The sequence below is a fragment of the Xiphophorus hellerii genome, chromosome 19, assembly GCF_003331165.1.
Source record: "Xiphophorus hellerii strain 12219 chromosome 19, Xiphophorus_hellerii-4.1, whole genome shotgun sequence".
NCBI lineage: Eukaryota > Metazoa > Chordata > Actinopteri > Cyprinodontiformes > Poeciliidae > Xiphophorus > Xiphophorus hellerii.
In genome coordinates, this window is record NC_045690.1 from 26,699,462 (window position 1) to 26,724,520 (window position 25,059).

At 41.1% G+C, this 25,059-nt stretch overlaps 1 protein-coding gene across 2 annotated transcripts; it reads right to left on the reverse strand.

The window, feature by feature from the left end:
• Position 1: 1 nt before the first annotated feature.
• On the reverse strand, positions 2–24,955 carry strn3 (striatin, calmodulin binding protein 3). 2 transcript variants are annotated; one of them, XM_032546851.1, is made up of 16 exons: positions 24,441–24,955; positions 13,421–13,524; positions 12,699–12,772; positions 12,543–12,621; positions 12,102–12,263; positions 11,851–11,989; positions 10,476–10,611; positions 9,170–9,309; positions 8,892–9,070; positions 8,480–8,527; positions 7,550–7,671; positions 6,249–6,416; positions 5,460–5,600; positions 5,276–5,383; positions 4,286–4,372; positions 2–968 (listed from the first exon to the last, which is right to left on the reverse strand). In XM_032546851.1, the coding sequence occupies exons 1-16, from the start codon at positions 24,696–24,698 to the stop codon at positions 895–897; spliced, it is 2,019 nt and encodes a 672-aa protein (XP_032402742.1). In that variant the 5' UTR covers positions 24,699–24,955; the 3' UTR covers positions 2–894. The 2 variants fall into 2 exon arrangements, with proteins under 2 accessions (XP_032402742.1, XP_032402741.1); XM_032546850.1 differs by having other exon boundaries at positions 2–3,916; positions 24,441–24,953.
• Between the last annotated feature and the right edge of the window lie 104 nt (positions 24,956–25,059).

Here is a 25,059-nt window from a genome sequence, read left to right on the forward strand (position 1 = left end):
CCCCCCCCAAGAAAAAAGATGTTCTTCACCATAGATCCAAAACTTAAAGAATTTACACGTTTGCACATTTATGACACCAGCGTTCCAATTCTTTGGGCTTTGGACAAATTTATCGAACAATTTATTCTCTATAATGGGAACAGGATTTGTGTCCCTTTCAAAACACTTGTCAATATTTAACCAAGTTTCATAAATAAAGACAATTTGGGTTCAGCATGAAGTAAAAGTTTCTGGATAAATGTGGTTCTGCTTATTATGCAAGCTTGGTTGTAAAAATGAATATTTTATTTTGCACTTTACATTTTCCATCGTAAGAAAATGATGTTGACAATTTTCCCCTGATTTAAAAACAAAAACAAAAAGAAGCTCAGCCCACACAAAAATCAGTCCAAGGGCCACAAATGGCCCCCGGGCCACTCGTTGGACACCCCTGATTTAGACATTGAGTTTACAGTTTGGATCCATATTTCAGACATTTTTGATGTAAAAAGTCAGAAGAAATATTCTGTTATTTAAATAGATCAGGTATTTTAGGTCAGGCTGATAGATTTTTGTACTGTTATTTTTCCAGCTTCAGAGGGAGAATCTTTGACTTGACACTCATTTTATCCGATTTCTCTTTCTGAACTATGAGAACAGCAGATTATTTCTGGCTCTGCTGCTGTAATCAGCCGGTAATTCTTCCCATCAGGACCAGAGGTGTCATAACACCAGTGTGAGAGCAGCTGCTGTCTAACAGTATAACATGGTGCTGACCTGTGTCTGTTCTTTACATACCTGATTTCAATAACATTTAGGTTCTTATTAAACCATCCATCCAGTGTGTTTCATCTGAACCGTTCTCCTTTCATCCGTGTGACTTCTGCTCTTTAATCTGTGGCAGTGAAGTTAGAGTCACCGAGCGACGGTTAGTCTGTGAGCGTTGGCATGGCCGACAGGACAGCTCCTCCGCTCCAGTAACAATATTTCTATAAAAAGGATTATAAAAACTAGATTTTTTTTTGTCTCTTTCACACAAACAAAAATACTCAGCTTTAGACGCGGGGCTGCGCTCGGCGTTCCGAGCAGCTCCACCCTCGTCAGATTTTTCACCAACCATGATCGCTCGGCAGGTTTTTCCAACACACAAACTCACTCATGTTGGGTTTTTTTTCCATTTCTTAATTTAAATTTCTTCAAAACTGTACAACTGCTAAAACATTTTCCTGGCAACATCAGCACATTTAAATATTTTTCTTTTTTTCTTTTTTTTAAAAAAGGAGAGAAACCAGAGATCAAACATCAGATGTTCACTTCAGTCCAGACTTTGTCTCCGTAGGTTTAAAGGAAAAATCCCCCATTTGTCTGTCAGGTTCAGTGATTCTCAGGCTGAGCTTCAGAAAGTTAAAGGAAAAATAATTACCCAAACTTTTAGATATGAACATTAAACAAACTGGCTCTATTAGTTCAGATCATTTAGTGCTTCTGCTTCTTTAGTGTCCTGATAGATGTTAGCACCCCCTGCTGGCTCCTTTACACACTGCTGATGCACTTTTAATGCTTACCACTGTGAAGGCAAATGTTATGTCACGGATTACTGACAAAAGACAAAAAAAAGGATTTTTAGTATTTTTTTCTCTCAAAGATAACTTCTTTAAACTGAACCTCCACACCACTAGGGGCAGCAGCAACTCAACCTGTCAGTTCCAGCCTGAGCTTTCCTAGTGACCTCATACAAACAGGAAGCAGCACATGAACTTAAAGTGTTTCATAAAGATGTCAATAACAGGTGAAGCAGAAAACAAACATCTGCTTTTTGAAGTGGGGTTATGTTGAGAGTAGTCAATATCTTCCCTGCAGTGGGGAACGTTCAGTATCTCTCTTGTTCTGCAGTTTATGTTGCTTCATAAACTGCAGAATAAACAGTATAGAAATCCTGATGTAGAATCAGGACGTGTCTTTACTTTTCCTGTGATGCCGCCATCTTGTTCTTTATTTTTTTTAAAACAGCCCGACTAGGGGCTGAAGGTAAATGATTTTGGTCAAAAATGTGTCAGCTGATTAGCTGTTAAGCGTTACCTGATGTTAATTCATATTACTGAGTCAGTGCTGAGTCTGCTGCAGCAGTGACTCAGTAATACGAGTCACTGTCAGTCAGCTAACATTTCAGTGTTGGCTGACTGAATTCTGCAGCAGTGTGTCTGAAGATGAAGGATTTCGTTTTTACACCCAGTTTGATTGGGAATAGCATTTCACTTTGTTGAAAACCAGAATTAGATTTCTGGCTTGCCACTGGTTAGAGCCTGTGAGCACAGTTATGTAAAGATCCAACCAGTCAGATGGACTGGTAGAATGGTTAATTATCAGGAAATCCCCACTAGGGATGCATGATATATCGGTATCAGCCGATGTTAGCCACATTTTATCAAATTGGTATCTGTCCGATAAAACTGGACTGATTAATAACCGATGTTTACTGCTGTCTAGTTGCTGTTTGTGTTTCAGGAGAACGCGGTTGGCCACATTCAGTCATGTGACAGTGAAGCAGTGCAGGACTGTGGGGACTTTAGTTAGAGCAGCAGTCACAGTGACTGTGTAACTGCTTTTACACTGGATTGAAACACGTAGGAAATATATATATATATATATATGTATATATATAAAAATATTGGTAAATATATTATTGGTCCCTACTCTCCACAGTAGCCCATTTCAAAACTTCAGATCCGTCTCCCCACACGATCCCTGCTGTCAGAGTTTTTGGTTCTTCAGGCTGAATGAATAATCAGCAGAAGGTTCTGTTAAGAGGACAGAACCGTTTAGGACGAAACACTGAGTTTCTACATACCAAGTTGTGAAAAACTGATCAAATCAGAAGTAACAGTTTAATTCTTGCTGCATCACTAAACCACATCTGTCCCTGGCGTTGATCTGATCAGACACGTTTCCTTGTCATTTCTCTCTTCTCTAAGCAGACAGCTTGATGAGCCCTGACTTTATGTGAAGATGGATTCTTCAGTAAACGTAGCTGCACTGTAAAGCTGAATGAGTCTGGAAAGCAGTCAGAACTTCATCCTTCACTCAGAAATAACATGAAAGCAGTGATAAAGTTAATCATTTCAGACTTGATTCTTCCAAGTGAAACTTTGTTGCTACGGAGAACTTAAAGGACCAAAAAGGTCATTTTGACTGCAGACGTCTAGCTACTGTAACAGTAAAATGTAAAGAATTCATCCTTTGAAATTGATAACAGTAAAGATGATGAAAACACAAATCACTGTTAGACATTTTAACTAATTTACTGGCTGCCTTCCTGTGAGTGGATGGTTTAAAACTAAAAATCCCATGATGCAATGTTTGACCATGGCACAAATAAGGAGGTGACAGTGATGGAGACTGAGCCAAAGAGTTGATGGGATGGACGGAATCTGGCAGCAGAGAGGAGCAGCTCCACTCATCAGCTGCATTTGGGGGGATTTTTCCTTTAACGTTCCTACGTCTGCATGTGGAGATTGCACTAGAGTTCAACATGACGAGGAGGCCGGGCCGGCCACGGTCAGCCTGCTGGACACCGCCTTAGAGAGGGAACTGACTGGCCAGGTCAGACGCGCTCCATTCAGTGGGCAAAGGCGGCGGCGCAGGGCGGCTGCGTGTGTGTGGGCGTCTCAGTCTGCTGCTGCTTTCAGATGGATGTGAACAGACCTGAATCCTGGCTACGTCTGACTTGGAGCCCGCGGCGCGGTGCGGCGCTGTGCTGCTCCTCTCCTCTATACGTAGACTCTGGCCAGGGCGTCGGCTCCGGCGGAGGCGATGTAGGCTTTGGACGGGTGAAAGGTCACGTCGTAGATGGCCTCTTCGCTCTTCTTACGGTGAGCCGTGATCTCCTGCACGCACGTTTTACTGTCCAGGTTCCAGAGCCGCAGGGAGCAGTCGTGACCTGAGGCGGAGAAGAGGAGACATGTTGGTCGACCGAACCGCCGCTTCACTCCGCATGGTTCCAGTTACTTCAGCTGAAGCTACGGACGCACCGATCCACTGACTTCACTACCGGTACCCCTAAGTTTAGTATCGGTCGATCCCGATCCAATACAGAAAAACTGCTGAATCAACTTAAAATGTTTCTTTTTTAAACAGACATTAATTTACACAATTACATGTTCATTTGTTAATTCTGCAGCAGTTCAGCACATTTAACACACCAACAGCTTCACAACCCTGCTGGGCCCAACCTTTTTAAAAAGACACTGTTATAAACAGTCTGACACCTGGAACTGCTCTGAGCTTTATGAGACGTTAGGAGACTTACTGCCAGAGATCAAGTAGATCCCGTTAGGATCCACGGCCAGACTGGTCACTGCGTCCAGATGGGCCACCATGGCGTGGATCATTTTACCTGCATAGAGGACAAACTCCTTCAGATGGGGCTGAAAATTCATCTATGCAACATTATAGCAATTCACCTCACAAGTTTTAGTAAAACCTATTTATTCTAGAGACACATTGATCACAATTTGAAAGTTCATTCCTTTCTGTTGTTTTTTTTTTTTTTTAGCCTTCCTGCTACCAGCAGCTAGCCTGAGGCCTGGAGCAGATCACATCTCTTCAACATTTAATAATAATAATTAAAAAAACTACGAAAAACCGAGAGCGTCCTCTTTATGAGAGAATTATTAAACAACAGTGTCTTCTGTCAGAAGCCTCTTTAGATACAATGCGACACAGGCTGCTGAAGGACATCCTTCCTGCACACAAGAAGGATCTATAGTAGACATTATATGTTCTGTCTAGTTGGTATTAATTTCATTTTAAATTTGAGGTCCTGTTGAGTTCATTAAATCTGTTATATTCTTTATATTAGGAGTAGGAATGTAAGATCTATCTATATTAGTGACTGATGTCACTGGAAATGATATCAGTCATTCTTTAACATTCTCTATCAGTCAAACAAAACTTTGCTGATGTTTATTTCCATCTTGCTGCCATTTCTTTCTAATGGAGGAAGAGAAAGAGGCTGGTCATGTGACAGTGAGTCATGGTGCGTTTACAGACTGTGTGGAATTTTCAGGGTTTTTTTTAACAACAAATGGTGACATTCTGTTCCTCTCTCCTGCAGCTGTATACGTTCCACTTTATAAATTGACAAAAGACGAGAGCAATAATATTGTTAAAAGTCAGAATAATAGAACAATCAGTATATTAAGAGAAAATAATAAAAGAGATAAAAAATTATAATAAATCAATAAAATCCCCTCTGTTTGTGTTGCTCCAGGTGGAACCCGGCGGTCAGCAGACTGACCTGACTTGTTATCGAAGAACTTGATGTGGCGATCCTCGTGAGCTGTGATGGTGACGGGCAGCGTGGGGTGACTCACCACTTTATTGATGTGATTCAAACCCGGGACGGCTGAGCGGGGCGGGAGAGGAAAGGTCAGAGGTGACAGGTTATGGAGATGAATGTCAGTGACCAGAGTGAACCTTACTGCTGTCTCCTTGACCCTTCAGCACCAGCGCAGTCTGGGACGTTTCCAGGTCGTATATCGCCACGTCTCCGTTGTTAAAGGATGCCACCATGTGGGCGGGGTCACAACCGTTGAAGTCTACGGCTGTGGGGATTCCGTGCTCTGCAGAGAGGGAAGCAAGGCAGGAAGTTCTGCTCAGTTACTTCCTGCTCCGTTCTGCTGAACTCATAATTAATCTGGTATAATCTACAGATGTACCGATCCAATATCAATATCTGTATTGGTCCTGATCGAGAAAAAATTCTAGATCGGGTATTGTGGCTATGTTTCCAATCCATAAAGGCAGATCTACTCACTTAAATTCTATGCTTTGTGCTCTGAGTGATGTTATGATTTATTATTTATTTTACATTATATTTAGAATTCATAACTGCTCTTTCTGGTTTGTTTCAGTTTATTTTTACATGTATGGCCAAAATAGTCAACCTATTGTTTTTATCAGTTTCAGTTTCTTTGTTACTTATTTCCCATTGGCTGTTCTATTCCTAACTGTACTGACTGAACAAATTAAAGTAGTTTTGTCATGTTTGACCAGCTAGTGAAGCTGTTGGTGTATTTAGCTGTTCTGGTGCAGAGTTAGCAAATTAATTTGTAATGCAGAACACATACTGTATGTCTGTGTTTAAAAAAAGAAATATTTAAAGTCAGTTGAGCTGTTTTTCTGTATTGGATCGGTATTGGCTGATACAAAATCTCAGATATCGGTATCAGAAGTGGATCGGTGCATCCTTAGTGTAATCTGGCTCTCACCATGGTTTGTGTTGAAAGTGCTGATGCAGGGGTCTTTCTCCACAGTGTTCCACAGCTTAACGGTTCCGTCAGCGGAACAGGACAGGAGGCGGTTCTTGATGCCGCTGTAAGCCAATCCCCACACGGCGTCGGCGTGACCCAGCAGCGACCCCGCCAGGACGCTGCAATCTGCCAGCAGCACAACAGGAAACTATAGGAGGGATTTTTTTGCTTTGCTACAGCTTAACTTCTGATTTCACTGTAAGGCACCATCTGAACAGTTTCTTCATTGATTCCACTAAATCACAGGTGTCAAACTCCAGTCCTCGAGGGCCGCTGTCCTGCAGTTTTTAGATGTGCCACTGGTACAAAGCACTGGAATGAAATGGCTTAATTACCTCCTCCTTGTGTAGATCAGTTCTCCAGAGTCTTGCTAATGACCTAATTATTCTGTTCAGGTGTGGTGCAGCAGAGGCACATCTAAAAGTTGCAGGACTGCGGCCCTCGAGGACTGGAGTTTGACACCCCTGCACTAAATAAAGAATAGAGTGGATCCAAGAACCAATGAATCAATGTGTCTGTAGAAAACAATGTAAAAAAGCTGCAGATTTAAATTGGGAGGCTTTTATACACAGTTTTCTGATGACTTCACACAGAGCTGCAGATTGGTCCTGCTGAACCTTCATCAACCATTCATGTTGAATTCAGGCTGAAACGATTAAATGGATCAATTGTGATGAATTGATTATTGAAATAATCGTCAACTATTTTCGTAATCAGTTTTAGCTTTACCTGATTCATATCCTGTAAAAATAAATATCCTACCTTTCGCTGTCCAGTTAGTAATCAACCATTAGCTGCTGATTCATCCTTTGATACAAATGATCAAGAGTTCACTAAAGGAATGCTGTTATTACATTTTAGCCAGTAAAATAATTCTTATTTAAAATAGGAGTTTAATTATTTATCACCACATTTTAATATATTTCTAATATTGTACAAAAGACTTAAGTGGCTAAATAAAAAAATCTCCAGAATGTAGCAACTTTTTTATCCGATTTTATCAGAATAATTGATCACCTGAAGTAATCGTTAGCTAGTTCATCTTAGTTCATCTAAAGATGAACTAAGATGAACTAAATCTTCTCAGCTTGAAGAAGATCAAAACAATAAGAACTGTTTTCCAAGATGGCCGACTGTGCTGCTAAAAGTCAAACTTTTCACTCAACATTCTGCAGAAATCCACAAAGTTTCTGATTTAAATGTTAAAGACCAGAGAACAGGGAGCTGATCAGCAGTGATCCAGTGGATCACGTCAGTACCGTAGGTGTCATATGGGTCGACGTTAGAGCTGGGGATGTTCCACCACTGGATGGTGGAGTCGATGCCTCCACTGAAACACTGCTCACCGCTGGAGGTCATGGCCAAGGACAGAACCGGGCCACTGGAAAGGAAAAGACGGACATAAATTAAAATATTCTTTCAGGAAATAAACTCTCTATTAATAACGGTAAGTTATGGTGATCTTTCAACAACCAGGCTGGATTCTTTTGCCTTGAAAGTTGAATCTCTTCAACAGATCTATGCTGTTATTTTGATGAAGTTCAAAACTTTAACCTATTGAAGGTTTGTTCTCTCATATTTTAAAAACTTTCTAATACAATTTTATTTTAAAAAATAATCATTGGATGGATGGATGCTGACGACCGCACCTGGAGTAAAGTCACAAACATGATGTTCTAGACTTCAGCTTTCTTTCTCCATCCTAACCCACACCTTGAAAACCAACTCCTTACGCTTCTCCAGACTGTGGATCAACTTTATTTTATTCAGCTGGAGCTTTTGAGTGAAGTGGAAGAATTTAGAAAGGCTGGCTTGTCAACACTTCAATGGTGTAGAAAATGAATAATTCTACCTTCAGACACTAAACACACCGTTTATGAGGACCAGGGTTCATAAAGCAGCGATTCTTCATCTAAACCTCTGAAAAACCTTTTTGACAAAATGTGTGTGTGTGTACCAGATTTTTATATCTTTGTGGTTACCTATTTTTGTATACATTGTCCTTTTCAGCAGACATTTTCTGGGTCCCCATGAGGGGAATTGCTGTTTTCAGGTTAAGGTTAGGTATGTGATGGTAAGGGCGAGGGTAAGGGTTAGGTTGTAGAAAATGAATGGAAGTCAAAGTAACGTCCCCACAAGTCACAAAAACACGACTGTGTGTGTGTCTGTATAGGAGTGAGGATACTTACATGTGACCCCTGAATGTGTAGATGGGCTCCACATCAAAAGAGGCACTTCTGAAACAGAGAGAAGATCCAGGTTGGTGTTCAGCTCATCATGGCTGCAGCTCTCCTTTTCTTAAATGAGCTTTTAAAGCTGAACTACTTTTAATTTAAAAATAGGGTTTTTACATGTTTGCTAAAACTGAAACTGAATAGAGACACAGTTTGTTCACAAAGTGCTGGCTGCATCCAATATGAATGGAAAGTTAAAAGGAAAACGTCAAAATGATCAAAACATTATCACTGTGTGAGTTTAGATTAAATGACTGAAATGAATGAACTTTATGATTCTCCTGTACTAAGTTGTGTTAAAGAAAGAGTGTATTTGACGTAACTATGGACGACGGTAGAGCCGAAGTGTTGTGCTGAGTCAGCATACTTTTTGGCTGGGACGGTCTTGGTGAGGTTCCACAGCTTCAGGGTGTGGTCTTCAGACACGGTGACCAGGCAGGGCTCCACGGGGTGGAATGCCAGCGCCCGGACGCCATCGAAGTGGCTGCGCAACGTGTATTTTGGGTTCCACGTCTTCCTGAACGCAGACTCTTTACTGGACGACAGCTGGTGGGGACACACAGGGATGCAGAGGGACACAGAGGGATAGTGGGATTTTGTCCATTACATTTTCTCTCCCAGTACAACTTGAACTGGTTTTCTTACATCGTAGCCAAAGTCCGTCTCGTCGTTGGTGACGGTGAGGTCTGCCAGGTCCCCCAAACCCAACACGCTTTCCAGCACGTCGTCCGGCCCTCCCAACAGGAAGGACTTCCCCCCGCCAGAGGGGAACGGTAGCGGTTCCGCTGCAAAGAGAAAAACAATTCAACAAGAGTTGAAACTAAAGCCACGTCCTTCTAGGATCACAGGGAGTGTCTGAAACATTCAGCATCTTCAGACGGATATGGACCAAATAAAACTTCTGCTGCAGATGAAAGGAACCCATTACAGAACTACATATTCATTACCAGGTTTAATGTGCAAAACAATGTTCAGCAGCAAATTGTATGTACTAACATTGGGAAATGGACTAATGAGACACTTGAACTGCTTTCAAGGCTCATACATAAAGTACGGAAGAAGACTAGTCCACTGAAAAAAACGAATTCTGACTAATCTCGGAAGATTAAAGTCAGAATTCTTATTTTTCCAGTGACCCTAATCCTCTTCTATAATAAATTGACATAAATCATCATAAGCATATGAATACATATTTGTTTTCTATCAGATTAATTTGAACCAGGCAGTCAGGAAAGAGAGAGAAGTTTTCACGCCTCTCTAGAGTTTGATATGATTGATAAGATCAAAATCACAAACGATGTTCATATTGTTGTTTATGTGGCAGCAAGTAGAGCATTGTTATGAAGTGGAAGGAAAACAATAAACTTAAATTTTTTTTTAAACTAAAAAAAATAAAACATGCACACATGTTTATCAGCCAAACTATAAAAATAGTGCGACTCATATTGTAGAAAAGCTGTCTGAAGGCTCGGCGTTCTGCTCTGTATGCTCCTCTGAGCTCCAGTCAAACAGATGAAACCTAGCATAGCTGTGGAGCTTTACTGATTAGCAGGAAGTCCTTCAGAGTCGAGGCTGACAACTCGGAGCCTCACGGTGCAAACTAAGCCGTTTCTGACAGATGAAATTAGACAATTTAAGCTTTTAGGCATCAATTGTGCAGAACATCTACAGAGAAGCAGATTAACAGAGTGACTGTGACATGAAAGAATATCTAGTTTACAGGAATGAAGCTCATTGTGGAGGGGAAGACAGGTCTGACTTGACTGAGCAGAAACAAACAGCCCATCAGCTCTAGATAGCAGATCTAAGAGAAACTACAGGATCAGCCTTCAAGTCACCGGAGCCAATAATACACGAAGGTCTGAAGAACAGTCTTTCTAGATTCTTTACAAGATTACTTGATTTGGGCATCTAAACTGTTAATCAGCTGAGAGTTTCCTACAGGTCTCACCCCACTCTGTCCCATCTCCAGAGCTGCGAGCTTCTCCGGCTCCCTCTCCGTCCTCTGCTGTCACCAAGAAGTCAAATTCCTTCAGGGCTTCCTCTGTGTCTGCGTCGTCCTCTGATGCCAGGCCCTCGTTCCCTATCTGCACCATGCAAGGCAGAGAAAGAAAGGAATGAGGCAGGGTCAGGAAAATACAACGGCCAGGGGAGATAGGAAAAAAAACCAGAGTACATTTCTGCTATAAATCTCTAAAATTGAGATTAATCTCAGAAATTTTCTAGAAAAAAGCGTAGAAAGCTGACATGCAAAACTCGCCGCAAGCTCCAAAACACAAAATCAATGGAAAAATGCTGCTGTTAAAAATGTTGTAATCTCATAAAATAGAAGCAAAGAGCTATACTTAACACAACAAATACAATTAAAAATGCTGCAAACACAGAAAAAGGAAATAAAAGATAAAAAAAATAAATAAAAATAAAAAAAAACAGACAAATATGAAAGCTGTTCACAAAACAGAAACACTCCAGACCACCAGGGGGAGTCTTACAACGGTGCGTTAGGGCCATTGAAGATAGAGAAGAACGTGGTAGAATAAATTTATGCCTTAAAACTCAGAAATTGTCTAGAACAAGAAAACTTCTGAGTTTCAAGAGTCAAAAATTTGCTAGGAAAACTAAAATTTTGAGAGAATTCTCAGTTTCTAGAAAAAACGTTGAAATTTCTGACTTTCTGACTCTGAAAGTAAAAAATTTTTCAACTTTTCAAACTTTGTTTTTTCTATAAAATTTCTGAGATTAATCTCAAAACGTGAGTTTTTTGGTTTAAAATGACTCTTCTTTCTTTTTCTTAATGACCTAATATGCCACTGTAGAGTCTGGAGTTGGTAAAGTTATCCCCATAAATATCCTAGAATAATATTGTAAAAAATATTATTGTTTCAAAGAGACATGAAGTTGTACTTGAAATGCCATGATATCATGATGTCCCTTATTTACCTTAAATATGCGTCTATGGTGTGGTCCGAAAAGATTATTTGTTCGACTCCCTCTAGTGGTGTGGAGCTTTGCAATGGAATTTGCAGCATTTCATACTAGAAATTGTTTTTACTATGTGCAACGTTTTCCTCCTTGCTCTTTTTTCCTGTGGTTGCAGCATTTTGTTTATGGTGGCAGCATTTTTCATTTGCATTTGTTTTGATGATTGTAGATTTTTGCTTTTATTTTCTGTGATTACAGTGTTTTTCTTTGCATTTGTTTTTTCTGTCAGTGTGTTTAGCCGCTGGTGCGTTGCAGCTGGTATCGCTGTCGACCATCATAGGAACCACATCCAGGAGAAACGATTTGTCATAAAAACCCAACAGGAGGAAGTTCAGCTGCCTTACGTTAGGCTTGTGTTTCTTAGGTCTGTGTTGTTTGTCAGAGCTGATGTCATCCATCAGGTCTCCTTCCTCGTCCTCCTCCTCATCGCTGTCCTCTGCGTTTTCCAGGAAGTTGAACGTCTCCAGATTGTCATTTGGAATCCTGCACAGAGCAAACACTTTAACCCCTCATGCTCTGTGTACCAGGTAACGGTTAGGTGAGGTGAGGATGGATGGTTGGTGCCATCCATCCTGGTTGAGATGTGTGTGTGTACCTCTTGGGATCTTTGCAGCGCTCCGTTCCATTGATCAGGTGCTGCAAGTTCTTATTCTCCATCGATCCGTTCTGCTCAGAACCCGACAGGCCGAGCAGAGAGCGAACCCTCTGAGTGCGAACATCCAAAATGGTGTCTGTGTATCCCACTTCTTGAAGGTACCTGAATGCAACACGACACCCCAGTGGATACTGAGCTGAACTAGGGTCGCAACTAATGACTAATTTAGTAATCAATGATTCTGGTGATTAATTGGATAAAAAACTGGCACATTCTACACATTTTTAATTTATGAACTAACGCACTTCCTACACAATATCGGAAATACAAAAGACAAATTCAATTTCAGTTCATTGACTCATTGTGGTGAGAATGTTGTCATATAGTTTCTCTACAAATCCCCTTATGGTCTTTGGTTCTTCATTGAAGGACGGGTCTTACTGTCTGAGGAGCTGCCGGCCTTGTTTCCACATTAGCTGACTGTTGGCAGGGACAGCAGAGACCTCTGACTCTTTGGTGTCTTCAAGGAGAGAAGAGAGACAAGCTGAGCCTTCCCATCAGGTTCACAGCTGGAGCTGATCTTCCTGCAACACCTACCTGACTCAAAGATTGGCATCTTCATGTCTCCTTGGTTTAACTCTGTTCCATATTTTAACTTGTGGTATTTTGCTCTGAGAAGGAGAAACAAAGAATAACCTTAATTAATCTGTCATGTTAGTGTCACACACAATGATTACAGATAATAATTCTACATAGATATAGATATACTCCCATATTTTCATCAAACACATTTTGACATCACATAACCTGAGGAAATATAACATAATAATGTCAGATTATCATTTCATTTGTGAGTAAAAAGCTGCCCGAAGCAGCCTGGCCCGGTGAGGAAGAGCTAACATCACTGATTCATCAGGATCTAATCACAGAACCAGCAGTTTCTCTACAAATAGAGTGACAACATCAGGAAGGCTGAGTGATCTGAAGCAGTTTCTCTCACTGCGGAGCAAAGTGACAGCGGCTGATCTTCAGACGTTTGTGGATGAAGATAAGATCGATGGATAACTACAGTTTCTTATGCCAGTATCGGTCAATCCCCCAACATGAAGGAAATCAGGGCCGACTGATCGGTAGGCACAGAGGCTGACATTAATGTAATTATTCTACACGGATTCAGAAATGAATTCAGTTGCTGTCTGTCGAAGCCAATCAGTGAAGAAAGAATCAAAAACATACTAAATCTTAGAGGCGATATGAGTAATAAATAGTAAGACTGGCATCGGGGGAAAGTAAACAGAACATTAAGACCCGTTTCTTACCTTTCCTGCTTTAAAGCGTATTCTAACATTTTGATTCTCCTAACCAGGTCGTTCTTCAGGTTCTCCTGGCCCTTCCTCTCCCCCTGCAGGAACGCTATCCTGGCCTGGAGAGAAACACACACACAACACAAACACAGAGTTCAAAACACTCTGTCCACACACATCCACGAACACAGATAGACACACACCCCACAGCTAAGCTAAAACTAGTCACAGCCCAGGCAGATGTAGGTTTCGAAATATTTTCGTCTAAACAAGAAATGGAGTATCCCAATAGGAAATGAGAGTGAGATGCCTATGGAGGGCCAAAAGGTACAAAACTAAATAAATAAATACATATTAAATCACAAATTAAATGAATCATGAAATAAATAAATGTTTAATTAAATGTTTAAATTATTTATTTATTTACTAGACAAGTTGTAAGTCATTAATTATACAAATGCAACTTTATAACAGCCAAGGCAGATAAATCAATGTGTACTTAATTATTTAATGGTTATTGTTCCTTAAGCATCACCATGAAATAAATTAGTCAAATAAATAGTTAATTCAGAAATGAGAGGGCGGGGCTAATAATGACCTATTGAACTCTGCTAGTTTAGCCTGATTCTTTGAAAAGTTAAACAGAGGGTATTATTAATACTCCAGCTCTAGAAATATGAAATTTAGTTGCTTCAAACCTGCACTAGATTATTCGACAGAAATAGCAAAATATTTGCAACCTAGTTTGTGATTTGTGAAACATTTATTTGATTTGTGACAGTTCTACAAAATAGATTTAAAAGAATCAGGCTAAACTAGATGAGTTCAACAGATCAGTGTTAGCTCCGCCCCTCAGCTCTGACAGACGAGTCTGGCAGATAAAAATATAGCATGGTGGGGCGTGCTGTGGTGGCGCAGGGGGTTAGCACGCCCCACGTTTGGAGGCCTTATTCCTCGTCGCGGACGTCGCGGGTTCGACTCCCGGTCCCGACGACCTTTGCCGCATGTCTTCTCACCCTCCTTCCTGTCTGCCTGCCTACTGTGCCTGCCTACTGTCGCAAAAATACGAGCCACTAGCGCCGCAGAAAAAAATGGAAGAAAAAAAAATATATAGCATTGTGCAAAAATGTATTGCAGGAACAAGAAGCATGAAATAATCTGCATTCAATTAATTATCTGCACCGGCTTTTATAATTTTGCATTTTAATGATACAATGATATCTAATAAAATGTCTATCAACTAATTTCATTCAGGGTACATTTAATTAATGATTAACAATTTATATATTTAATTTTGGCCCTTTTGGCCCTCCATAGCTGCAGGAGCCTTCAGCTAGTTCAAGGAGCTGCTGGAAGCTTGGAAAGCAGGATGCTAATGTAACTATTTGTTGGAACCACATAATGGCAGAATGGAGAGGCTGAGTGACCAACCGGTAGTTGTTGAGGGATGTGATGTCATCACCCTATTCCTTAAACACAAGCAGCTCAAACAGCTGATGTTACACAGTGTGAGAGAGAGCAGCTGTCTTGCACCTTTAGTCGTCTGTGTGTTCTGAAGAGAATGTTAACATTTAATCCAGATTTCTAGAAGGTTCCAAACCTTTTCCACATCCAGCATGTTTTATGATAAAACAGAACAATGTGTTCAGCTTCCTGTCATTTGCTCCAATTTCACACCCTGTTTAACAGAGCAGCTGAGACCACTGCCATAGAGCAGTGGTCACGTCGATGTTCTTCTTAGGCCTTAAAATGAGCCATCATTTGATCCAGGTGTGTTAAACCAGGAAGAGCTAAAACATGCAGGACACCGGCCCTCAAGGACCCACTGCCATAGAGGGATCCACTGTACATGAGCACTGACATCGGTAATGGTCGATATTTAATTTTGACAGTGATGCAGTAAAGCATTGTGGGAAGTCTAACTGAAGCAGAGGTGAAACCATTGGTGTAGTCGTTTTTTTAAAAAAGCGTAATAAAATATAAATAATCTCAGTAAATATCGGTTATCGACCATAACGGCAATATTAATATCAGGTAACATTTGCTCAAATTTTCATGTTACAGAGACAGTTATGTTTCTAACAGGATATTTTGCTTCTTTTTACTTGTCTACCTATCTTGAGTGTGTTACTGGAATTAACATCATGTTAAAGAAAAATCTGACATTTTATATTAAAAAGAAATCATAAATGAATCAATGTGGACAAAGTGAAGTAAAGTAGTAGATGTACATCCTGCACAAATCTTTCAGCACAAGTTGGGACTTGATTTGAAGGAAATCTGGATTCAATGCGCTTACCCAGTTTGCTTTCAACAGAAATCTGCAACTGAACACACAAAATTCATCCACTCCAATTAACTCTAGAGTTTCTCTTGTTGATTCAAGGGAGAGAGAAACGTTTCCACAGGAATATTGACAAAAAACAACTTGAGGCTCCAGCTTGTTGTCTCAATAAGAGCATGGATCCTGAAACCGGACCCCTACACAGAATTCTGGGAAGAACATGGCAGCTGTTTGCTTTTGAAGAAGAAGAAGCTGATATAGCACTGATACTGAAATGAATAATTCACAAAGATGTCATTTTGCTGTTGCCCTGCAAAGGTGAGCTAGCATTACCACAGTGGATGAAAGAGCAAGTTAATCTGCGTGTGCGTAGGTGTGTGCAGTGGTGGGGACCACTGTGTGATGACAGCACAATGTAATAATGACTTGGAGCCTCATATTTCTGCTCACACTATGCAGTCATGCCAGCTGCTCCAGTGCAGCACTCTGTAGAAGTTAGTTCAACATTTTCCACCACTGAATAAACACAGTACCTCAGTTTCCATTCTGGTCCATTTTTCAGCCCTGGGTCAGGTTTCACTTCTGGGTCTAGCTCAGTTTTAAGGGAATGACGCTGTGCCGCTCTCTGGCACTCACCAAGATTAAAACCTGAACAGTGCCCTGCGTTTAGACGGGTGAAGCACCCTCACAGCACAACCATGACGAAGTAGTCTGTACATGTAGTGAGCCATCTGTCCCAGATTTACCAGGCTGACAAATCAGAGCAGGCTATGTAAGGACATGAGTCATCAGGGCCATTTCTCTGAACAACGCCATCATGAAAACACTCAAATACACACTTCAGTCCTTTCACAAGTTTTCAAGACTGAGGCAACGTCTGCCAGGCTCGATGTGAAACCACAGAGGTGGAGCAGGACGAGCGGAGGATTACTGACCAGCGTCTGGTCTCTGAGTGAAGATGCCACACAGCTACGGTGGCCCATAGGGGAAGAGTAGGGGCCAAAGAGGTTAGGCCACAGGTTAGGATCACACTAACCTGTGGGATGTCGTAGGTTTATCAAAATAATCAATATCACAATACAATCAATTTAAAAATATATATATATTCAAAGTTAATCATTTGCTCAAAGTTGATATAGGTAAGGTTCCTTGTACAGCACATTTCAGCTGTAAGGTAATTGTAGCTGCTTTACATGATAGAGAAACACTACATTTTGTCAAATGTCATCAAAATTCATCATCATAAAATGTTGGAATAAAGATTCAAATGAATCCATGTTCCAGTTATATTAGTCAAAAGGTAGTTCTAAATAAATGGATTTTAGTCCAGATTTAAAGGAACTTAGTGTTTTGGCTGTTTTGCAGTTTTCTGGAAGTTAATTCCAGATTTGTGGTGCATAGAAGCTGAATGCTGCTTCTCCACGATTGGTTCTGGATGCAGAGCAGAACCAGAACCAAAATACCTGAGAGGTTCTGGAAGGTTGATACAACAACAGCAGATATTTAATGTATTGTGCTGCTAAACTGTTCAGTGATTTATAAACTCACATCAGTATTTTAAGGTCTATTCTTTTAGTGGAAGGACTTTAGAACTGGGTGACGTTCTCCATCTTCCTGGTTTCAGTCAGAACACCAGCAGCAGCGTTCTGGATCAGCTGCAGCTGGAGGATTGATTTGTTAATGTGGTTAATGTGTGAAGACACTGTTGCAGTAATCGATGTGACTAAAGACAAACACATGGATGAGTTTCTCTAGATCTTGCTGAGACATTAGTCCTTTAATACTGGAAATGTTCTTCAGGTGGTAGAAGGCCGAATCTGTGTCTTTATGTGACTGAATGTTCATCTTGTCTACTGATTTGCAAAAAATGGATGCGACATTTATACATTCTATATTTTCTCAAAATAAGGGCTAAATTCCCTCATGCTTTTTGGGTTTGTCCTAGCTACGGAAGTTAAAATATTGTCATATTGATGTTTCAAAAACTGCTGCAGCAGTATGAAATATGGTATTGAGTATTTTTCAACTTACCAAGTTTGAAATTTATGTATGTATGTCACCAAATGCTGGTTTTGATCATAACGGTGGTCTGCAGATCATTTATGGACATAGGAATATGAAGCTTATGTCCATAGTTTGAGGATGGAATACAATCATATTCAATAAATTGGAATATGCATTCTGATAAGGCTGATTTGTCTGCTTAAATATGCCTTTAGAAAATGACCTTTAAGAAGGTTTCAAACATACTTTTCAAAAACACCTTTCAAGGCAAAGGTGTTTTGCAAGGTGTGACAAAAACTGCTCAGTTTTACTACAATAAAAAGTGGTTTGAATAACAATAAGTACATATTTTTTATTAAACTTATCTTCCGATTTCCTTCTAATTTCATAGTAAACAAACATAAACACTCAGGAACTTTTACGCTACAGACGACTTCGGTATGCCCTTTCATTAAACGATCCTCACCTCATGACGCTAAATACAGCCAGCCTTCTAAAAGACAGAGTGTCCATATCATGTTACTGCTGCTGGGAATAGACCAAAGATAAATTTATACACCTAGAAAATAACAATTTCCCCTCCAAAATATTTAAGACACTGTTTCTTGAAATAAGGCAAGTTTTCAGATCTTACAATCATTTACAGATCCCTTTTCTACAAACCCAGACTACTTTGTTTGCTGGGCAAACAAAACAAGAGCTAAATTAAATTAGAAATTTTCTTTTAAGTAAAAAATATTTTTGCAACCTGCAAGTTGGTAGAAACTTTGGACACTGTTAATGAAGGCAGACATGAAGGTATTCCTATGTGAGACCATTTATGCATAAAACATGGCAAACGTCTGACCAATTGCACAACTCTTCACACAGAACTCTTTTTGAAATAGTTCGACCTGGTCTGGTGTCGAGAAGTGGGGGTGGATGCCTCTCTGAGAACAAGATGACACAATTTTCGTCAGGCGTCTATGTCAAAGAGAGCCGACAGGAGCACCACAGGGCACTGTACTCTCACCATTTCATTTTCACTCTGTACACTTCGGACTTCCACCACAAGTCTGACTCCTGTCATCTACAGAAATACTCAGACAAGTCTGCAGTTGTTGGGTGAATCAGAGACGGACAAGAGTCTGAGTAGAGAGCTGGTGGACCACTTTGTACTATGGTTTGGATAAAATCATCTCATCTTGAATGTGAACAAAAAAAAACAACATAATTGTAGATTCCCAAAAGTCAAACATATTTGGATCATGGGAAAAGAAGTGAAGGTGGTTGAGCTGTAAAAATACCCCAGTGTTCATCTGGACAGACTGAACAGGTATTTGCCAACTCAACAGTGAAGAGTCTATAAGAAAGGGCAGAGCAGACTGGACTTCTTGTGGAAACTAAGATCCTTCAAGGTTTGCAGCAAGATGCTGCAGATCTTCTAGAAGTCTGTTGTTGAGTGTCATCTCTTCAGACATCATCTGCTGGGGCAGCACAGGGTTTCCTCTAGAAAATCTGCTACTCTAGGTGGTAGGGGTACAAATGCAGTCCATCAGCGGCCCACCATGTTTTGTCTTAAAAACGTTAAAAGTTACAAAAATTCAGAGGTACATGATCAGGCATCATAATTTGGGAATAATAGCCTGAGACACCAACTGGCAGGTACAGCGACGACACAATTGGAGCGCATCCTCACAGCCAGTCAACTATAAACCTAGCTTAATCCGTCTTTACTGTCACCGTTATTGGTGCATCAATAACCATATTTAAAATAAACAAGTGACACTTAGCCTGGTGTGGGGCAAGTAAAGCCTGGTGGCCCGCCAGGCTTATAATACACAGGGGGAAACCCCGCAGCAGCCTCAGAGCCAGGGACATAAAAAAAACTCAATAGCCTGATAAAGAAGGCTGGTTCTGGTCTGGTTCTGGTTTAGCTCTGATTCTGGCCTGGTTCTTGACTGTGTAAACTCTGGAGATGATAATGCGAAGAAGGATTCTTCTTCTGAAATTATGGACAATCCTGAGCATCCTCTTCATGAGTCTGACAGCAGAGTGCCTGTTCAAGGCTTCTTCAGACCTGCTTGAATTGACATTACAGCAACATTTCATTTCCCATTTGGGATTAAGGAGTACCTTTAATTTGTGTTAAAACAGAAATGGCGTATTAGAATGTTTTCAGATAACATTTATACTAAATTATATATGGGAATTGAGTGTTCCCATAGCTGAAAGTTAAATCTTTGAGCCCATTTGAAAGGTAAGTTTTAATTCTGTTAAATGAGTGAATCAATTAATTTATTGTCACTTTATTCATGTACAGTGAGATTAAAGTGTGACATGGTGGAATCTGGTTTTGTCCTAGAGGTTATATTTAAATCAATGTTGCTGAGATTACTCATAAAGTTTAACCCTAGAGATGACAGAGGGATACCTTCTTTTCCCATGACTGAACGCATAAGTTAGTTTGTAAGTTGTGTGTATTGCGGTTATTTGGGGCTGGTCTACTTTTAGCTTTCAGCTGGGATCAGGCTGTCAGCACAGGGCCCAGTAGGCCAAGCTGTTTAATTACAGCCTCCTTTCACACAGACCCTGCCCCTTCTCCCAAAACATGGACACACTAATGGCTCTTTTCCACTAGCAGCTCCTCAGCATGGCTCTATGCGGTTGTGAGGGTTTTCCACTAGTGACGGTTGGTGGTACAGTGGATCCTATTCATAGTTAAATATTTGCAGATTTTTTTGTGGAGCGCAACTACAATTTATTCACTGATATTTTTGTAACTAAAATATTCATAAGAAAATGCAGCTTGAGAAGCTGAAATACTCTTGGCTGGATGCTACTTGACACGTTGACTGGAGCCTGCAAAGCAACCTGCTCACTGCAGGAGCACCGAGAGTTCCTCAGTCACATCCATGGACTTCCAGAATCGTGGAACTGAGACCCCGTTTATGAGGCAAGAGCACAAGATCAGAGACGCCACAGATTCATCTGTGGAATAAAGTAAACAAAGTTTTGATGTCACAAATGTCAGATGGACGTATGTCTGCAACAAAACATTCACGTTTGGATATGACAAACTTTATTTAAGTGATTCCCAATTTAATTAATCCCTAGAAATGACAGAAAATGCCATAAATCCTGATGAAAGTTCCCACTTTGAAAGATTTCCAAAATTCATCAAATTGACTTCCAAATGAAGGTTTCTGGAAAAGTTCTGCCCCTTCGCAAGCCGACCTGATGCACACATTTCCTGTTGAATGAGGTTCTTTGCTTTTCTCCAGTGGCCATCTTCATTAACGATGTAAACGGAAGTGATGTGAGCTCCTGCTATGAAACATTAGATGCTGCTTTAAAAATACTCTCAATTTGCCAGAAGTCTCCCAGCCATTATATCCAGCTGTTCCAATCATATCTATGGCCACATTTGCTTGCAGCAGTCTGCTCGGCACACAAACCGGAAGCTGCTGTGAAAGGAAGCCACATGTGCAACAAGTCCAGCCATTACATTTCCTGGCATCTAAAATTCTCCACAGTCAGCTGTTAGTGGTATTAAAACACAGAAGGAGTGAGTGGGAACAACAACTCAGCCATCAGGTGGTGGGCCATGGATGAGGCACACAATCCTCTGGAACCAAAGTCCAAAATCTCCACAACAGCTGAAACACCGAGTTCCTTTAAATCAAGGCTAAAAGCCCATCTGCTTAGAGGTGCCTTTAATTAGAAGAAAACGGAACATTAATCAACATAGTTGACTAAATGTCATGTTTATTGCTCATTTCATAATTAGTGACTGTATGGTGTTTTAGGATGTAAAGAATTTTGTACTGCCTCGTCGCTCAAATGTTCTGTAAAAATAAACTGGAAACTTTCTGTACAGGCAGACGCTGGAAATCTACACTTGATGTGGCCTTCAGATTAGCTCCAGAAGAGTACATGGAGAGATTCATGACCCAACAGCTCAATCCAAGGATTACATCACCAAGTGCAATGCAGAACATCTGATGCAGCGCTCCACCCCATATCACCATGTCAGTGACAAATCACGGATCTCTGTCTGCCAATCCAAGGAGCTGGTCTGGGTTTGGCAGGAGAACAAGACTTGCCTGACTTCGAGTAAAGTTTGGTTCAGAGTGGATGTTAAAGCGGCGGTATGTAACTTGTCTAATTTTTTAAAAATTATTTAGATATTTGAAACTGTTACTATGTCGTGACAGTATGGTACGAGACACATTCTGTGAATTTTTTTTTATTTTTTAATCGCACCCCTCCACCTTCTCAGTGCTAACTAGAAACAACCAATCAGAGGCAGGAGGAGGGCCATAGCGCTGTCAAACACTCTTGGTGTGGCGCTGCCCATTCCCCTGTCCCCACCTCCCTCTCTGCAGTGGTGCAACTTCTTCCTGATAGCAAAGTAGTTAGCATGGCCACCAATGACGGCAGATAAACAGTTTTCCTGTAACAGTAAGTTCTTGCTCCACCATTTGCACATTTGGCAGTAAGTACATGAGATTGATTGACAGTGCCAAGACCCTCCTCCTGGCTCTGATTGGTTGCTTTTGTTTGGAGCAGTGCATTTCTTCAGAAGGCAATAGTAGCTCATAGAGGAGGTGGAGATCGATCTTTTATCAAATTATCTGACTCATAACATACTATCATAACATGGTGACAGTTTCAACAAATATGTAAAAAAAACCTTTTTTTTAACAAAAGATACATACTGCAGCTTTAAATCTGATTTTAACTTTTTGCTCTCAGCCCTTTAATTCCTTTTTATTGTTCAGCAAAGGAGCTTCCAACACCAGGCAGCAGTTGTGGTTTGAAACGTTCCTGTTCCAACTAGTGATTGCACCAAGTAGCCAACTGATGGATTCTTTGCTCTAAGTGACTTTTTACGCGTCACGTCGACTAGTCACAATAATGTGATAAAACTGATTTTTCCAAGGAGATGAAAGACGAAAAACTAAGTCAGAATTTGTCAGATGGTTTGAATATAAAATATAAAGTCATTTGTCAAAGGTGTTCTACAAACTCTGGCAAATGCTACCGGAGCAACGTATGGGCTCATGTCGGCCTCTTTTTCATCCATCCAGCTGATCAGCTGGATGGATGGAGACGCCTGGTTGTTCTATACAGAGACCTGAACTCAACCCAACTGAACAGCATTGGGAACAAAGGAGATTACGAGCCAGGCCCTTTCGCCTTACATCAGTGTCTGATCTCAAAAAAGGGATATGAATGAATAAAAAATTTTTTATAAATTTAAAAGACACTCATGGAACGCCTTCCATGAAGAGTGTGAAAGAAATGTTTCTTTCAGAAGGATTGATAATGTCAGTAGCAGCACAGATGCTCTCTACTCTCAGGCAATTTAATCTCAAAACTATCACAGCGTGGAAGTGTGATTTTCAACTGCTTCCATTCACCACCGCTTTATTTTACACCACAAAGTGCAACCTTGCTGTGATAGGAATGATCACAGAGATCTGGGAAAAAAACTGAGCACTGACATCAAAGTGATAAAGGAGATCCCTGAAATGTGAGACACAAAAAACAGACTTCTAATATCCCTCCGATATTAATGTTAATATTATGAAATGCTGCAAGGTGAAACCATAAACTACTAGCTTTCAGAGTTAGGCTGCGGCTGTCACCACTCAGCTCAGATGAAACATAAACAAGATGGAGTATAATTTGACTGAAATCTTTCTAACCGGCTACTGAATGATAACTGACACTTTGTTATGTGGAGACATAACAATTGAATTACACTACACTGATTTATGTAGAAAAAGACCTAAACTTTTATTACAATAATTTGGGGGACTGTTACGATGATAAAAGTGAGTCATAATTTTGTTCCTGCAGACGGCCTCATAAAAAATACAAACACAGCTCTAACAAGAAAATCATTTTCAAATCAGCTACTTCACTACAACAGCAACATGAAGCAGCGTAGCTGCGATAACTGCATCCAATCATTTGAATTTCTTTCTTAGACTGCAACCCACTTCCTCCATTCTTATTATTATTATTATTATTATCGTCACAGTTCTGATTACAGACGCTATGATTTAACAACTGAATCATAAATGTTGCAGTTATTGATGCTCTCATGGAGTCAACAGAAGACAGACATATTCAAATAAAGGGAACCCTGAATGATCCCTCTCATAAGACTGTGTTTAGAGGTTTAAGACATCCTCTATCAGTTCATTGTTGTCAGAATTAATCTCTCTTATGACCATTTTCCCCTGTAGCAGTAAGATGACTGCCTCTCCTTACCGTTTAGTCCTGGTAGCAGGTCCTTGATCTGATTACTCTAATAATCCCTGTAGCTATGAAGTGAAAACTTTCTGTCCCCTATCAGCCCTAGAGATGTTTCAACATGACCACCACCGCCAGCTGTTCTGACTGACCAGATGAGCTGGGACCGGTATCAGGCCTCGTTCACCAGATTCAACCTTCAGCTTGTCTCAGCTCAACTAAAGAACAGACAGGCAGCTTCACCGGGACAATAACACTTCACTGAGGCAATGCTACAATTAGCTAGACTGATCCATGGTGGGGATGTGTTGCTAATTCTTAGCTCCAGTCAATCTGCTGGTGTTTTTTCTAGTTTGCCACCCGACTTTCACACCTCCATGACGGGCTGAGCGCTTCTTAAACGTCCCCTCCTATCACCACCTCACCACAGGGTGAAAGAGGGGACCACTCGGAGCTGAGCGGATAGCCTGAGTTTAGCCTGGAAGGAGCTACGACGCTAACCTGGAGTTCGGCCCTCTCCACTTCCCAGTGTGCCCTCTCGATCTCGAACCGGGCCCACTCGTGTTGGATGTAGTGCAAGATCCCGGGAATAGTGTACTGCTGATGAGGCCGGGGCAAGTCTTCGTTCTGCTGCGGGACCATGACTGCTCCGATGGGGGGACCGCCGCTGCTGCTGCCCTGCTGGTGCTGCTGCGGTGAAGGCGGCTGTCGCGGGGCGGCCGCTCCTCCTCCTGCACCTCCTCCAGGGTGTTCGTCCATGTTTTAATGTTTTTGTTTGGAAGTAGGGTTTGTAAATTTGCTCGGGTTGAACGAAGAGTCCGCCGGGGACCTCCCGTGTGACTGCTGCGGTGTCACCGCGGCGGTGCGTGAGGCTGGCTGCCCCTCAGCGTTTCGGGGAGTCCGGCTTAATGGAAATGCTGTGTTTACGTGTAGCTCTAACCGGCCGCCATCTCTGTTCTCTGGAAGAACCTAGCGCGCTGCATGACGGTACATCCACCGGGATTCTCGTCTTCGTCTTTGACATTTTTCCTGACTTTGGGCAACCAGCGAATAGGTTCCACACTGCCCCTAGCTGGTATGGAATGCACACCTGAACATGCCTCAATAAGTTAAGCAACAT